At 45.6% G+C, this 16,361-nt stretch overlaps 1 protein-coding gene across 2 annotated transcripts in view; it reads left to right on the top strand.

The window, feature by feature from the left end:
* Positions 1-1,396: 1,396 nt before the first annotated feature.
* SMAD3 (SMAD family member 3) overlaps positions 1,397-16,361 on the top strand; it is a 64,168-nt gene continuing 49,203 nt past the window's right edge. The window contains exon 1 of one of the 2 annotated variants that reach the window (XM_050309553.1): positions 1,397-1,678. In XM_050309553.1, the coding sequence (XP_050165510.1) occupies positions 1,473-1,678 (206 nt within the window). In that variant the 5' untranslated portion in view covers positions 1,397-1,472. The remainder of the gene's footprint in view (positions 1,679-16,361) is intronic. The other variant, XM_050309552.1, reaches the window with a different exon arrangement.

The raw sequence follows: 16,361 nt of genomic DNA on the forward strand, positions 1-16,361 counted from the left end.
GGAAGCTTTTGGATCCCAGCTTTCGAGGAGTCTCCCCACTGGGTTGCAGTGGAACCTGGAATATGGGAACGTGGGTTGGCAGGAACCTGCACTCCCTTCTGATAGGATGGAGAAAATTGGGAAGCATATCTCAGCTTGGAAGCTCAGAATTCGGGAGCCGGGTCCCAACAAAACTTTTGTGGCGTTGTTCCTGGGCAGCAGTTGCGAGGAGCTGAGAAGCAGCTGGATTTGAGAAACAGGAATCAGCCTTGCCAGAAGCACCTGGGGACTCTGCAGGTGGCCCTCAGCCTCATTGCTGCTTGTTCAGCACCATTTTGGGGTGGTTTATCAGAGAACTGGTGCCCTGAGGAGCTAAGGTTTGTATTTATATGTTTTTTAAGACCTGGGCTCCTTTTTAGCATGGAGGGGGTGATGCTTGAGACGGGGGGAGTGTGACAGCCCCGTCTGCCCAGAGATGGAAAGTTAGAAACTGGAAATGTACCTGGATGCCACCCTGAGTCAGCCCAAACCAGAGGCACCTCTACCAAACACCTAGATCTGAACAAACTGCCGTGCTCTGACAAAAATATTCCGTCTGAGAATTTCTGACCGGCTCTGGCGGTAAACATCTCCAGGGTGTCATTTGTGCCTGATACAGGGCAGAAATTATTCGGGTATCTGGTACCCGGCGTGGAAAGATGAGGGAATGGAATAGTAAATTAAAGGGGCTGAAACAAAAAGCTGCTGATTGTCTGAGCGCCTCCGGCCAGGCGGCGTGCAGGTATCTGTGTGGGAACACACTTTTCCACGGAGGAATCAGCCGTGGCAGGGGCTGCACCCACCCCACCCTGTCAGTGAGCGTCCACCGGCGGGGCCGCACGTTAATTTTTGCTGCTTCCCCCCCCCATCGGTTGGGATTTTTTCCGGGCAGCGCTCCTTGTCCTGCTCCGGGGCTTTCCTGGCCGTGCCGACCCTCCCTGCGAGACCCGCGGGCCGCGAACCCCCTCGGGGAGCGGGGCCCCCGCGGGGATGGAGCGGAGCGCAGCGGAGTTCCCGGCGGGCCGGCCGCCTCCGCGCCCTCCCTCCCTCCTCCTCCTCCCATCTCTCCCTCCCTCCCTCTCTCTCTCCCTCCCTCCCTCCCTCGGCGGCGCGTTTGGGAGGGAAGGAGGGGGTGGAAGCCGGGCCGGGGCGGCCAGCAGGCAATTTGCATGAGAGACAGACTGGGAATGAGCTGGAGTGGGCGCCTCTCCGCGCACACAGAGCGGGGCAGGAGGGGGAGGAGGAGGGAGCAGCCGCCGCCGCCGCCGCCGGGGAGAGGCGGCGAACTCCGGGCAAAGTTTGGAGCCGCGGGCCCGCGGCGCTGAGGGGGCGGCGGGGCGGGCGAGCTCCGCGCCGGGCCGGGCCGGGCCGGGCAGGGCCAGCGCCGCCCGGGGCCGGGCTGAGGCGGGAGGGAGCCGAGCGCGGGGCCGGCGGGCGCTGCCGGCGGCGCCAGCATGTCCTCCATCCTGCCCTTCACCCCTCCCATCGTCAAGCGGCTCCTGGGCTGGAAGAAAGGCGAGCAGAACGGGCAGGAGGAGAAATGGTGCGAGAAGGCGGTGAAGAGCCTGGTGAAGAAGCTGAAGAAGACGGGGCAGCTGGACGAGCTGGAGAAGGCGATCACCACGCAGAACATCAACACCAAGTGCATCACCATCCCCAGGTACCGAACAGGGCAGCCCCGGCCCGGGGGGTCCCCGCGGTGCCGGTCCCGGCGCAGCCCCGAGGGACCCTGGTGCTCCGGCACGGCCCGGCAAGGGTGGTTTTGCTTCCCAGCCCCGCGGCTTCGTGCCCTGTTAGCCCTTCCCTGCCTGCCCGACACACAGCTAACCCCCCAAAAAATAAAACAACTGGCTACAGAATTGAATTACTGTCTAGTAACAAGAGAGGGGAGAAGCTGTCTGCAGCCGAGATGGAAAAGTTGGGAGCGCAGTGTGTGATACGCTCACCGCGGGCACTCTCATTGTCAAAACTTTCAGCGTGTTCTCAAGTGCTGGTGCATTAAGATTGTTTTTGGTGGTGGTGGTGATTGCTGTGTCAGGAAAGCGGTTTTGTTTGGGCTGCGTGGCTTCTTTCGTGTTATCGAGCCAGATTCTCCTCTGAAGGGGTGATTTAGAGCCCTGCTCTGCTTATGTTTTCAAATTACTTTTTAAGTCGGGAATGCAAATGGCAGAGCTGAAGGGGATTGTTTGGAGTGCAAAACAAAAAAAAAGGAAAAGCAACCAAAAAAACACTCCACCATGTGAGGGCGAGTATAACTGATTTCCCCCCCACACTTTTTGAATTAACATAGATTTTATTTTTAGCCTCCATTCTGAGCTCGACCCACAAATCATAAAGGACGTGTATATAACTATCCCATCTAAGAATAATTTCCCAAGTAACTTTCAAATGGCTGCCCACAAGTGGTGTTTTATTGCTGCAGATTGTTGATTTCTGTGAGCTCGGCCAGATGACTGCTGGGTCTGTTCCTGATTGTTGTTGGAGAGTACTTTTTTTTTTCTTCTTTTTTTTTTTTAAACAAAGGCCAAAGTTCATCCCAAATATTTGAATGCTGCATAATTGTGTGCTTCTGCGTGAGAAGATATCTGTGTGTGTGTGTATTCATGCTTCTCTCTGGCGCAAACAAATGTATGCTTTCTTGGTTGTCAGAATGATTTAATATGCAGGAGCTGATACAAAGCAGCATCTGTTGCATGAAAAAGTGAAGCAAGCAGCTTAGAAATGTGGATGTTTGGAACTCCTCAAATTTTCTTCCAACAACTGTAGTGATTTCTTTTTTTTTTTTTTTTTTAAAAAGGAAAAATATACTCTCCTTATCTTTTTGGTGGTGAATGACTGTGGCTAAGATTTTGGCCAGTAATGCAAATGCAGCTCTCAGCCTTTGTTAGAGTTGCTCAGGCTTCGCCTACTTGAAGCAGAAATCAAAACCCGTGGAGCCCCCACACAATACGAACGTATTGAAACCTGTTTTTTAAAATTCTTGGTAAGCAGAGTGCTTTCCACGTAGATAATTCCTTGTTTAAACCACTTCCCTGAAACACTTACCATTTCAAAAGGAGAAAATTGCTTGAGCAGCCCTGCTGCTGTGACCTGGGTATTGTGTGTGTGGCTGCTGCTGACCCGTTAGGGAGCAGGGCACGAAGCCCCTTGGAACTTCTGTTACTGGGAACAAGGTGCTTTAGATAAGGGAGGATATTTTATGATTTAAAAGAAGCTTGGTTAAACGATGCTTTAATTTAAAAAAAAAAAATTAAAGGTTGAAAATAGCTAACAACTCAAACAGATATCATAAGTCATGACTATTCTCACCTGCAGAGGTTGTTCTGGCTGCTCTTGCTGAATGCCTCTCTCTCCCAGACCTTGCTCTGTGTGCAGAAATTAAAACATTTCGTGCTCATTTGTGACACGGAGCCCTGGATCCTGCAGGTCTTAAACCCTGGCGTGGGGGAAGCATCGGCGTGTCCTGGTGGGAGCTCCTTGTGCCTCGGCACAAGTTTTTAAGCACAACTTCGTGTGTGCTTGGATTGGTGTTCAGTGTGTATGTCACAGAGATGCAGAGGAGCCTGGGGAGGTTGCTCTGTGCTGAGCTGTTCATATCTGTATATCAGAGGTTGGGGAACGGTGTGGAAATGTGGAACAGCCTGTCTGGAAGTCAGAGCTGGAGCTCTGACCAGGCCTTGTGACTTCAAGAGGAGCTGTGCCTTTTCTTCTGGACTGCACTGCTTGTCCTAATGTATCTGTGAATCTGATTACTGTGTCACTTGAAATTAGTGTTTGCAAGACAATTTTAGTGTGCTTTTAGTTTGCTGTTTGTTTGCTGATTTTATTTGATAATTCCACGTGGCATTTTACTATTTACTCAAATAAGTGTGGTGGGAGGGGGGAGGGAAAGAGGGGAAAAAAACATCATTAAAGATTAGCTCATGTTGTGCATTGTCTGGTAATGCATCAGTAGACTGAATTACAGTGGAGCCATGCCAGTGATGACTCTGGTCCAGCAGGAGCAGGGTAAGTCCAAAATTAGCTGTTGTGTCCATGAGACGAGGCAAGTTTCAGATGTAAAAATGCTTGAGCTTTGCAGAAACGCTGCTCCTGGGAATAAGGGCTACCCAGCAAATTCCTGGAGTGATCAGGTGAGCGTTGTTTTAAGAAAGAACAAGAAGAAAAGACTAATTTTTGCTGTTTGGCTAAGGAATTAGAATATCAAATTTATTCTCGCTGTCATTTTTATCTCCTAGGAACTGGAAATGTACCTACTGCATACTATCCCCTGACAGATTATTAATCAATCACTAGTTTAGTTGCTTGTCTGTTTGTCCAGCATGTGTTGTTTTCCAAACACCCCATTTCTGAGATGATGTGATGGACACCCCAGGCCCCAGGTTTTCCACTGGAAGAACCTGTGGCAAACAGCAAAAGGCTGGAGAGGCCTTCAAGCATTTCAGTGTGACACTCTCCTGGCAGGAGTTTTCCTTCTTGTTTTTGCTGCTGGAGCAGGGAGTAATTTCCAAGTTGCTGGTCCCGGACCATCTGATGGTTTCTTGTGCTGCAGTTGCTGGTGCTGGGCAGGATGGCTCCTGCAGAGGACCTTCCCTCCACCCTCATCTGGGACACAGCTGCCACAGGGGCCTTTGAACCTCTCTGCTCTGAGCTGGTGGGCTTTGGTGGCAACCCAGTGAGTCGTAGCCAGCTGGGTCTGCCTGGCAACAAGATATTTTTTCATACTTTATTGGGTGATAAAGTTGAAAACGTTCATTCTTTTGCCCGTTCAGGTACATCCTTTGTAGCAGTTGCACTGATCTTGAAAGCCCAGCTTTCAGGATGGGCATTTTTATCACTTTTCCTGTGCCCTGGCAGCAAGTGTGTGTGCCAGTCTGAATTATGGTGAGCGTTTAATTCAACCTGTACTGCAGAAACCAGAACATGTGATGGGCACTCAGTAATTTCTAAAAGCTGTGCAGTGTCTATAGTCTTGCTGATGTGGGATGAGACAGTAAATGCTTTGTTTCAGGAGCTTTAGTGGTGCTACACATATTAAGGCGTAAATCTCACGATAGTTTGTAATATATTTTCATATGCATATTTTTCTTTTCAACTTATTGCTGTCTTTATTTGTTTTGGTATCGCCAGTGGTTTTAGGGGAGCCAGGATTCTTGTATGTAAGGAACAGCTTCTTTTAAGTGGTGGGTTTTTTTTTAATTTAGAAAATAGTTTGGAGGAGAGGTGGGTGTTATTTCTTGTGGAACTCATCTGATAAGGAGAGAATGTACCAATTGAAATGGAAACAGGGATTAAATTAAATGTTCCTTAAGTGATTTACATTTTGGTGGGGAAAACCAGAGATAATACACAAGGAACATAATACAGAAGGATCATAATACACAAGGATAATACATAATGATTTTAAGAACATCCTGGGTGTGAGCACAGCTTCTGTTGTGTTGGTAGCTGACCACACAGTATATCCAAGGATTACTCATGTTCTTTGCTTTGCATTGATAGCAGGAAATATGAAAACTCTGAGTATATATTAAGTGTTAGTGGCTGTCTGCAAGACCCTCAAGCAGGTTGTGATTTCAAACCATGGTGTGATTTTTGGGGTTATTGGATCTGATGATCCTTGTTGGTCCCTTCCAGCTTGGAATATTCTGTGTTTCTGTGTTCTTCTTTTGAGACTGGTGCCCATCTGGTTTCATTAATAAGCAAAGGGTATATATATATATATATATAAAAATGTCAATTTTAAACTACCTCGTTTGCAGTTAGGCCTGTCCTTGTACAGGAGGAGCTTTAATACTGCATGGACTTGTTTGGGAGTGGAGCACTGGAGATGGGCCCAGTACAGCCCCTATGAACACACCCACTCTGGCTGCCACTGTGCTGGTTTGCTCGCTATTTACTGGTAATTTGACAGCTGCAAACCCCTGTCCCCTGCCCTCTGCACTGCCCCAGCTTTATGGGCAGGTTTTACAGCCCTGGCCTAACCTTTGTGCTGCTCCAGTCCCCGCAGGAGCTGCTGTGGCTGTGGCAGTGAGAGCTCAGGGTGCCCAGCTCCACAGACCCGTTTGTAAGCAGCTTTTGTGGCCTTGGGTGGGCTTTGCAGGTCAGGGCTGAGGGTGGAAACACCGTAAGTGCCCAAAGGCCTCGGCTCAGGGGACTTTGTGCCTGCTCTGGTCCACCTCGTCCTCCTTGCATTAAAACCTCTCTTAACATGAAGAACAGCACAGCAGTGTTTATACAGAGCACTGTGGGCTAAGGGGGAAAGATTATTGTATTTGGCATTTGTTGAGATGCTTTCAAATATTCATCTCTCTGCCTTTTTTCCTTCTCCCCTTTCTCAAGAGACTAAAATAGTCAAAATAGCATCTGCAAGGACTCGTGATATTCTCATTATATTGTGTAGTAAGTGTTGGATCAGTGTGAAATAAAATGTTTAAAATGGTTGCTTAACTCTTATAGTATTAGGAAAAGACCCTGAATATTGCAGTCATTTAAATATAATGAGAAATAAATGCAAAAAATTGATGAAATAAAGAAATACACACTGTACTGGATTATCACATCAGGGATCCAATTAAAACGAGTTCTTCTAATAAATATTGGTTTAATAATGTAAACTTGTGATTGCTATATTATTACAACAAAAATAAAATTAACAAGATTTAATGGGCTGAGCAGCCATTAATTTTCACTTGTTAATTTATTAGGAGCTTCTGATGCTGTTAGATGCACGGTAATGCCATTATCCTGCATGAACTACTTGATGAAATAAATAAGGCCAAGCAGTGCTTGAGTTAAATTGAAATCTGATTTTATTCCCAAATTATCTTTTTCTGTTGTTTAGGGTTTGGGGTTTTTTTATTACTATTTTTTAGTTTTCCTCTATTGAGTGCAATTAAATTTTCAGGGATGGGATGCAGCACTCTCTTCCAGTAAGGCTTATGAATAGTCCTAATTAACTTTTGTCCTTGTCTGCCTTGATGTGTTGTGTAAAAAGCCTTTTCCAGTCCCAGGCTGCTTGAGTGGCAGTGAAGGGAGAGATGGGAGAGAGGAGAATAAAGCCAGGGCAGAGGTTCTTGTGCAGACACTGCAGTTCCAGCAGGTTGACTCCACCAAGTTCAGCAAATGTTTGCTAATTCCATTAGGACCAAAGACGAGGAAATTGGTAATAATTGGGCTCTTGTCACTGATAGTGCAACTGAGGAGACAATAATGTGGGGATTGTTGCAGTTAATACTGGTTTTAAAGGCGTTTTGAAGCCTTTTAGACTTGATCCACCTTTGTTCACATCTCTCTTTGCCATCACTGGGTGAGCAGGGAAGTTTGATTGTGTTCTGTTCCAAACAGAACACAAAGCCACGGCTCTTTCTGTGGCCAAGATCTGATCCTTCAGAAGCAGAGATCACAAAAGGGGGCAGAAATAAACTACTCTGTGCATGGTTATTAAAAAAACTCCAACAAACAAAACCAAGAGTAACCCTTGCCTTCAGAAGAGCCAAGCCAGGTAAGATATAATAAAATAATAACACCCTGCTTCTTAGGGGATCATCCAGGAGTCATCTGAGCTCCAACAGGAAAACTTCACTGTCAGCTAAGGAGCCTGTTAAACCTAATCCAGATTTGTTCATTGAGCAGCAAGGTGGGTTTCTCTGTCCCACATGGCTATGTGTGGTGCAGGGAGACTTGTGATGGGTCGGGAGGAGTCGCTGGTGAACCTCATGAAAGAACATGCTTAAAAATCCAGTAAGACCTGCCTGTTAGAAAAATAACCTGTGCAAGTCTAGGAAAGGTGAATAGGTGACCTTGATAAATTTGATGTGCCGCAAGAAACACCTTTCCAGCTCACTCGCTGCTCAGCACTGAGGTTGGGAGGGCAAAGAAGCTGCAGGTTTCAGGTGGTACAGCTGTGCTGGGTGAGCCCACCTTGTCCTGGAGCAGCTGCACCCTCAGCACAGGTGGGCTCTGCCCCATGAACGGGAGCATCTGCTCCTCCATCTCCAGAGGGATAAGCATCAGCTTAGGAAAAGTGAGGGTGTGAATCCTGGAGAGAAGATTGCAGGGGATGAGGTGTCAGGAGATGAGGTGTGAAGACATTGATCCATCTCCCTGGGGCTCTTGCTCCTTCCAGGCTTTGGGATCCTCAGGAAGGCAAGTCTCAGAGTCAAGGGAGCAGGTAAACCATCCTTGGCAAACTTGGTGATTTGTAGTTGAAAATCTCAGTAAACTTTTCCTCACAAAGTGTGTCATAGGAAAGGCCGGAGTTTATCTTTGAGTTGGTGACGTTCATTAACCATAACACAATCTCTTCTGGAAAAGGAAGTCAAAACAGAAATTTCCTCCTTTGTGGTGAAGCTGCAGCCAGCACTGGCTAAGTGATGGATGGTGATACAGACTCTCCTTTATCACAAAAACAGAGGAGAAACTTTGTCCTTCCTGCTCTTGTTGCTTGAATATGAAAAGAGATATTCACTTACTCTTCACAAATGTAGAACAGGTAAAGTTCACAAAAATATTGGGCTTAGGGGATGACATCTGTGGCACTGAGAATGCCTCTGCTTCTGTGTTGAATGTGAAACTGTTGTTGCTTTATCTATTTAACAGCTAAAAAAGTCCTCTTTTCCCTAATTTTCCCTCCCTAACTGGATTTTCAGTGTTGCTGTGTGGGAAGACGAAGACCCAACTACAAGCACCTTCACTTTTGTTGTTCTCAGGAAGACCAGATGTGGTTATTTTCATAGGGATACAAAGTCTGTGGTTTCCATACATATGGAACTTCACACAAAGGTCCTTTTTATTGTTTGTTGGACAAATTGTTGTTCCCCTTGACTCAGATGCGTGCAGGGTTTGTAACACACGTGTAACAGTATCTGAGAAATTATATCAGTGTTTAAAAAGCACTCTTTGTCTGACAGAAAGGCTAATAAACAGCTGGAGTCTGGAATCTTTTCCCACTCTTTTTGCATATGCTGGTTACGTGGATTGCAGTAAATTTACCCCTGATTTCCATGCAAGTGAAAGCAGAGTCAGGCTGGCACAGGAAAGCACAAAAATGAGGAGAGAGGTGTTTGTAGGTTGAATATTATCCACTTTCCTGATTTAAATTCAGGGCTTTTGGGGCTTCTGTGGGTTGTTCTTTGTGGGATTTGAAGCCTCCCCAGCAGAGCCTGTGAGACCTGGGGGCTCCAGTCCCACAAGGACTGGACTCCTCACCCCTTGGGCTGGAAATCTGGCAGGAAACCAGTCAGGATTTCGTTTGGAAGCTCGATGAAAACAACACCTCTCTGCAAAACATTTCGTTTGCAGAGGAGTCCTTGCTCGTGTTTCACTGGGGGCTGTGCACAAGGTGACAGTTGGCTTTTCTCACTGTGCTGGTTTTATTCTTACTTTGTTTTAAGCATTTTATCCAGTGCTTTTCCCTGAGCCCCGTTGCCACCTCCCCTGCACAGCTGCACAAGCACAGGAAGGAGGAAGGTTCCCTGCACAGAGCCCACCCAAAATTACAGGCCTTGAACTCAGGAGAGCACAAGGTCTGCTAATAACAGCTATCCTTGCTTTCCCAGCAGCAGGAAAGGGCTAGGATAGCTATTGATGTTGGCTTGGAACTCCAGCGGGCTCTGGAGATCCCATGCAGGAGTTTCATAGGCTTAGAATGGTGAAAATCACATATAATTTGGCTAATGTTTCTCCATGTCTGCTTCTTGGGCCTAAGTTTACTCAATATGAGCTTCAGCATAAGTCAAAACTGCCCTGTTTAATGGTAATGTTTCTTATGTTTTCCATCCAAACTTTTTTTAAAAATTTGTTTTAGTGGCCAGTTATTGCAGGGGACGACCTAGAATGGTAGAAAGTGCAAAGCAGATTTAAAACCACCGCGGTCGGAGCGAGGTTTACAGAGCAACCAAATGCCAAATTTTGAAAAGTAGATAATCACTGTCTGCTTATCAAAGCTAATACAACTTTATAGCTGATTTCTGTCGCCAGCAGAAGTCTCCTGGCAGTCTGCAAACTGTGCTGAGCTTTGCTCTGAATTAGATGCCATAAATAACTTGTGTGTAGGTAGACAGCTGATCATTGAAGCTTTTTCCCCAAGTCTGGCTTTGCTTGTTTGGTAGAACTATAGGCTGAAAGTTCATCTATAGAGCTGCAGCTGCATATTTGTTTTTCCCCCCCAATCATAACTGAATAAAGATATGCTTTCAGTGGTGGATTTGCTGCATAATGGATGCACAGTGTGGTTAGGGAAGCCTGGAAACATCAGGTTTTGTTCCACAACACCGTGTAACATCGAGCAAAATATTGTATTACTGCTTGTACCTTGCTCTTAACTACCTCCCAAATCCAGCTTGCCTGTCAGAGAATTTAATTACAGTCGTGGAAAGCTCTCAAAATCTTGATATTTTTAAAAAATCTGGTGCATTACCTTGCTGCTTTCAAAAGCTTGCTGTTGCTCTTCAGCATCCCTTTCGCCCTAAGAAAGCAGTGTTAATTCTTGCTGGAGACTTTTCTTTGAAAACATGTAGGTGCTACGTCAGGGGGACTATCAAAATTCCATGGATGTTTAGTGGTAAACCTTCACTGGGCTTGCATATTTTTTTATCTATTCATCTCTGTGCTGGTGCCTCCCGTACACAGAGAATATTTTGACTGGTTGATAGACATCACACCACGGAGTTCTGCTGCTGAGCCCGGGTGTGGAGTCTGTCAGCACAAGTCCAGGGGAAACTCTATACAGGCAGCCTCATGTTTTTAGTTAAGTCATGTTATATAACCATATGTGAATTTAATGCCATCCAAATACAAAATGGTAAATGAAACAAATGTGTGCCTGTCGAGCAGTTGTGCTGTTGCTGTTGGACTTTTACAAGCTCAGCGGCACCAGCTGGAAAAAAAAAGATATTTCTATACCTGTGGCTGTGCTTCTCTGTTTTGTGTTGAACACTCACATGTATTTGCTTTAAAACCCTTTTGCATCTGAAGACTTGTGGGGAATTGTTCTGAAAGAGATGACTGAAAACTAATAGCTGGCCATCTGGCTGGAAACAGCATTATTAATTAAGGGTTCTCTTTTAAATCATTTACAAGTTTGAAAGAAATGCTCTTTTCAAAGCTCTTGGAGCAAGCTGAACTTGAAGCCTTGCTGTGGGAAGCAGTGTGTTTGATGTATCTCCTCTCTAAAATTAAGGATGGAGAAGTAACCTTTGAGGTGATCATTACTTAGATAAACTCAGAGCAAAACAGCCTCTGCATCAGTCCTTGTGTGTTTTTAATGGTTACTTTCCTTAAAGGATAACAATTAACTTCCAGTGCTGTCAGCTACTCCCACTTAAACGTAATAATAGTAATAATAATCATAAATCTTTGCTCTGAAATATTCATCGAGGCCTTCTAAAGATCTTTTCATTGTGGTCATCCCACAGCCTGTTTGTGGCCTCTCATTTCATACCCTAGATCTGATCTCGGAGTGTTTGATATCAGAAGGATTTTTACCCCCTTTTGCTGATGGGGAAGGTGAAATCCTGAGAACTGGGCTGACCCACCTGAGGTTGCTGGGGGCAGAGGCAGAGCAACATTTTGGGTGCAGTGTCCCATATCCCAGGCTGGAGTGGCATTACTCCTGAGAGGGCCACAGGAAGATTCCCATGCTCTGGATGGAAAACAGGAGCTGGTTCTAAAGCTGTTTTTTCTGAGTTATTCCAGTAATTCATAGCATGTGGATGATTCTATTAATAAAACTAATTTTCAGTTAAATAGAGGAACAGGGTCTAGCATTTTAGAATCAGAGACTCAGGATGGTTTGGGTTGGGAGGGACTTTCCAAACTCACCTAGTGCAGCTCCCTGCCATGGCCAGGGACATCTTTTACTGGTTCAGGTTATTCAAAGCACCTTCCAGCCTGACTTGGGCCACTTGGAGGGGCATTCCCAGCTTCTCTGGGCAACCTCCACACAAAGGGAGTGCTGAGGTTGCACCTCCTTGGATGCTCAAGTGGTATTTCATTGTCCTTCCGTATTTTCCAGACTTGGTATGAACACAGCTCCTTATTCCCTTGGTTTTTTCAGTACCTTGAGGGGCCCAGCAATTCTCACTGGGATGTCTGAGTGTCAGAAGAACCAGCTGAAACTCAATCCTTACCCATATTGCAGGTTCCTGATGGTTGCACATGGAAAATAAATGTCTTGGGGTACTGGAAGACCTGTGTGGCCATTTAGATAGGTGGAATTGTGTGTAGTGTTTAAGGGAGCACCCTTGAATAGTTTCATGTCAGCACCCCCTCTGTTCTCCACGTGTTTCCTGGGGGGGTCTGTGCTGTAAAATGTTGGTGCCAGACCCAAAGGAACCCCTGGGATAAGTGAAGGCCTTGGAAATGATGGCTGGAAATGGAGCTCTTGCTTTGCATGCCAGGCTCTACTGGTTTGAAAGCCCTGCTGAGAGAGCTGCTTCTAAACAGGAGTAAAAATAGACATTTGAGTGTTCTGATTTTAGAAAAAAAAAAAAAAAGGCATTTATTGGATTATGATTGGCTGGTGTCTTTGAAGCTGGAGACAGTTTTATATTACAGAGTTTCTCACTCTGCTTATTCTCTCAGTTCCTGTTCCCCCCTCCTCCTTTTTTTTTTTTTTTTCCCTCTTTTCTTGCTTTCTATTTTTAGGATGGCATTTCAGAGTTTCTGCTCTACTGGCAGGACAGCTATTCCAGAAGAAAGAGGAAAGGTGGGAGGTAGAGCTAATGAGCATTAATCGTCTGTTATTAATTTGGCCTTTGAGTTTGACTTTTTGTGTTCAAAGTTTATGTGTTTCCAGTTTATCTGATAGTGGTTGAAAGGTGTGGTTGTGCTTGAAGCCGTTGATCAGGTACATTTTGACAGGCTTTGCACTTCAGTAGAAAGAGGAGAGCAGGAAGTTTAGGACTGGAGAGAGGCCATTAAAAGCTTTAGGACGATTCTTTGTGCATTTTATATTTTGTTATGTATGTGTGTTATGTATTTAACTTTTTAATATGTTTGTATAAATAAGTAAAAACTTGTATCCGATGGAGTTAGCTTCAAGTGGAAACTGGTATTTAATTAATCATTCTGTGGAGAAAAAGTATTGTAACTTCATTAAAAAAAAAAAAAGTTGATGATCTATTACCATTGGAACAAAATATGAATAGCCCTTGTTTGGTGCTTCATGTGCCTGCATAAATGAAATAATGGGAAAATGCCTTTCCAGTCAGCTCTGATGCTGATCAGAGTTGCTTTAAGGGCATAAAAGCAGGGAGAGGGAATTCCACAGGGAAGGAATAGTTGGTGGGGATGGATGTGGCATTCCTCCATCCCTCCTGGGGAAGGGCCTGGGCTCAGGCTGTTCCTGAGCTGCAGCTGCCCAGAGACTCTGGGCTAATTTTGTGCCTTTGTGATTTACTTTCTCCTGGGTGTGTTTTTCTTTTTAATTTGTTTAGGGGTTGGGTGGTGGGTTGGTTTTTTTTTTGTTTAAATGTTATTTTTCTTCCTCGTGCTGCGGCTCAGAATCTTGAAGGACAGGGAAGGATGGTTATTGTGAGGGCAAGGAAAGGAACAGAAAGGTTCCCTGTTATGAAAGCAAAGGGTGTCACTCGGTGTGACAATGTGTAAATCAACCCAGCCAGAGGTGTTCTGGGTTCTGAAGCCCGAGTGGGATTTGATTTTTGTTAAGTAGTCCAGTAAGTCACGTGTTTGTAACCTGTGTGCCATTTCTGCACGTGCAGAGCAGCTCTGAGTTCACACCCTGTGAGAGAGGAACTGGGAAAGCCTAAAAGACTTTGTTGCCCTTTTGCTTTAGGATCACTCTTGGTTTTACAGATTAATTGGGCTGTATTTCAGCCTTCATTTTGCTTTGCAGTCTCTGTGCTGCCTGGAGCTGTGCAGGATATTTTTCTAGGCTCGTGTAAGGGCTGAGTGTTGTCAAAAACTGGCCAAAAGTCGGTCCAGTGTAACAGCATATGTAATGTATTGCTATAAATTAAAGCACCCCAGGATTATTTTTAGAAGACAAGGATTATTTCAAAACCCAGACCATAACTTTTCTACCAGTGATTCAATAACTTATTCCTGTCTGTTAAAAAGTTGCACCTCAATTCGAGTTGGAGCCAGTGCAGGATTTTTTTAAAATTTAATTTTTATTTCTTTTTTTTTCAGCAAGTGGGGTTACTCAGAGGTACTTTGGAACAACCAGGAGACAGAGATGTTTTTCAGTCCACAAAAACTGCTATGCATAGTTTATTTTATAGCTGTCGTGGGGACTGAGGGCTGCTGCCTAATCTGAAGCTGGCAATCCTTTGGGAATGCAGTGTACAGGCTTGCTGAGAGGATAACCTTTCTCCAGTTTTGTTTTCTAGTGTTATCTCCTGGCACAAAAGGCTGGAGGAGGAGGAGGAGGAGAGAGCAAGTCAAGTGTTTCAGATTTGTGTGTATTTCTGCCCACCCCAGTGGTTCTCAGGGTCTGAAGAAGGTGGCTGAGGAAACCATGTCCGTGTTGTGCAGCAGTTTGTGGGGATGAAGCTGCTCGTGGGTTTTTTCCCCTTTGGGAATTTCCAATCCAGTTTTTTTCCCAGGCTGTGAATAGGTTGGCAGATGCAGCCAGGCCAGCTTGGTGTAGCAAGGGGCAGTAAGCTGGTGCAAGCTGAGATAGCAATAACCCCTGCTTTTATTTGTCAATAATTTTTTATCTCGTACTTTAAACCCAAATATTTTCTTGATTATGCCAATAAATGGCAGAGTGGATTTGGGCTGAGCAGACATCTCTGGCTCTGCTGCTGTGTCTCATTAATATTGCTTGGAGGCCAAGTTAATTTTAACAGAAATGACAACTCTGAATTATCTAATTTCCATGTACTTTCATACTGTCATATCTCTACATATTATGATACATCAGTAACACAATATTATTTATGGTTTCCACTTCAATGAGTGCAGCTCTTGTTACCTCCAAACCACTGCAGGAATGTTACTCACTGGGTGAACCACTTGTCTTTGAAGAGTGTGGCTGTGATGGAGGGTTTTGTTTTCTCACATCCCACACTGGTAGTTTCTTGTCACCGTTGCTCCCGGGGACTGTTCGATGCAAGTCTGTGGCTTCAGCAGCCCATAGGTATGTCCTGATTTTGTGGGGAATTGGCATCTAACCACATGCAAAAAGCCACTGCAGGTGGCCATTCGGTGGCTGCGCTAAAGGTGCCTCTGAGGGGACAAACACTGAAGATGCAGATTCCTTTATGCCTTCTGATGTCCCCTTCAAAAACAGACTGAACGATGCTCACTGTGGATGGTCCTTTAACGAAGAACCTGAGCTCTTGAGGTCTAGCACTTTTCTGGAGGGTTGAGTGCAATTTTTCCCCTCGCTGTCCCAGCCAGGAGCAGTGTGGGTGCAGCACCGTTTGGGTGTCGCCGGGCTCTGCAGGGATTCGGCGCCGTGCGGAACGTGAGCGGCCCCGTGACCCTTGTGCAACAACGAGCAACCCTTGAAATACTCCTCCTTCTCCTCAGCCCTGCAATTCAGGCGTTTATTAACACACAGATAGGCTAATTGTACAAGAGGCAACATCACCTGGCAGTTGCCTAATCCTCCCCTGTGCAATAATCTGCTGCCCAGATGTGTCAGGACTCTACAGACGTGAAACGCTACCCATTGAAAATGAGCTGCAATGAGTTTTGCCAGAGATGAGAATGTTCCAGAATATGGTCGTTCAAATGTCAGTGACAGGAACTGTGCCTGGAGTGGGCTGAAAATACACTTCTTAAAGTCTTATTCCTTGAAGTTACATCAAGAGAAGCTTGGATAATTTACCATGTTGGTGGTGGTGTCCATGTGCGGCTCTAATCAACGCAGCATTACTTTCCTTGTCTTTTTGCCTTCACTGGAGCCCTTCAGGAGATTATTTCAGCTAAAACCTCGTTCTCTGGCATTTGGTCTCTCCCTCTCAGTGCAATAGCAATGCTTAAAGTGATAGATCAGCACCTAATAAAAGTGGGATTATCTCTAAGCTGGGAATAAGTAGAAAGAGCCTCCTGTGGAAATGACAGGGCTTGCTCGTCATTACAGATTCCTTCCATAGCCCTTGGAGTAACTTCCAGCAAGGTGTGAGGGTCTTCAGAGCACTTTGTCACTAACTGCTTTTCACTGCTTGTGAGCTATTTCGACTTTGGCTGTTCAGACTGTTCTGATGAATCTCTCTCCAGTCATGCAAATATCACAAGCTGTTCAACTTGTTCATTTGTTCTCTTGGAAAGGCAGAGAGGAAAAACAGCCTTGACTTGCACCCTGGAGAGAGCTATGCAAAGCCAGGCTGAGGATTCTGGAGGGGAGTTGGAGGGAGGGGGGAGCCGTG

The sequence above is a fragment of the Myiozetetes cayanensis genome, unplaced genomic scaffold (assembly GCF_022539395.1).
Source record: "Myiozetetes cayanensis isolate MyiCay16 unplaced genomic scaffold, myiCay2020 scf14, whole genome shotgun sequence".
NCBI classification, from domain to species: Eukaryota; Metazoa; Chordata; class Aves; order Passeriformes; family Tyrannidae; genus Myiozetetes; species Myiozetetes cayanensis.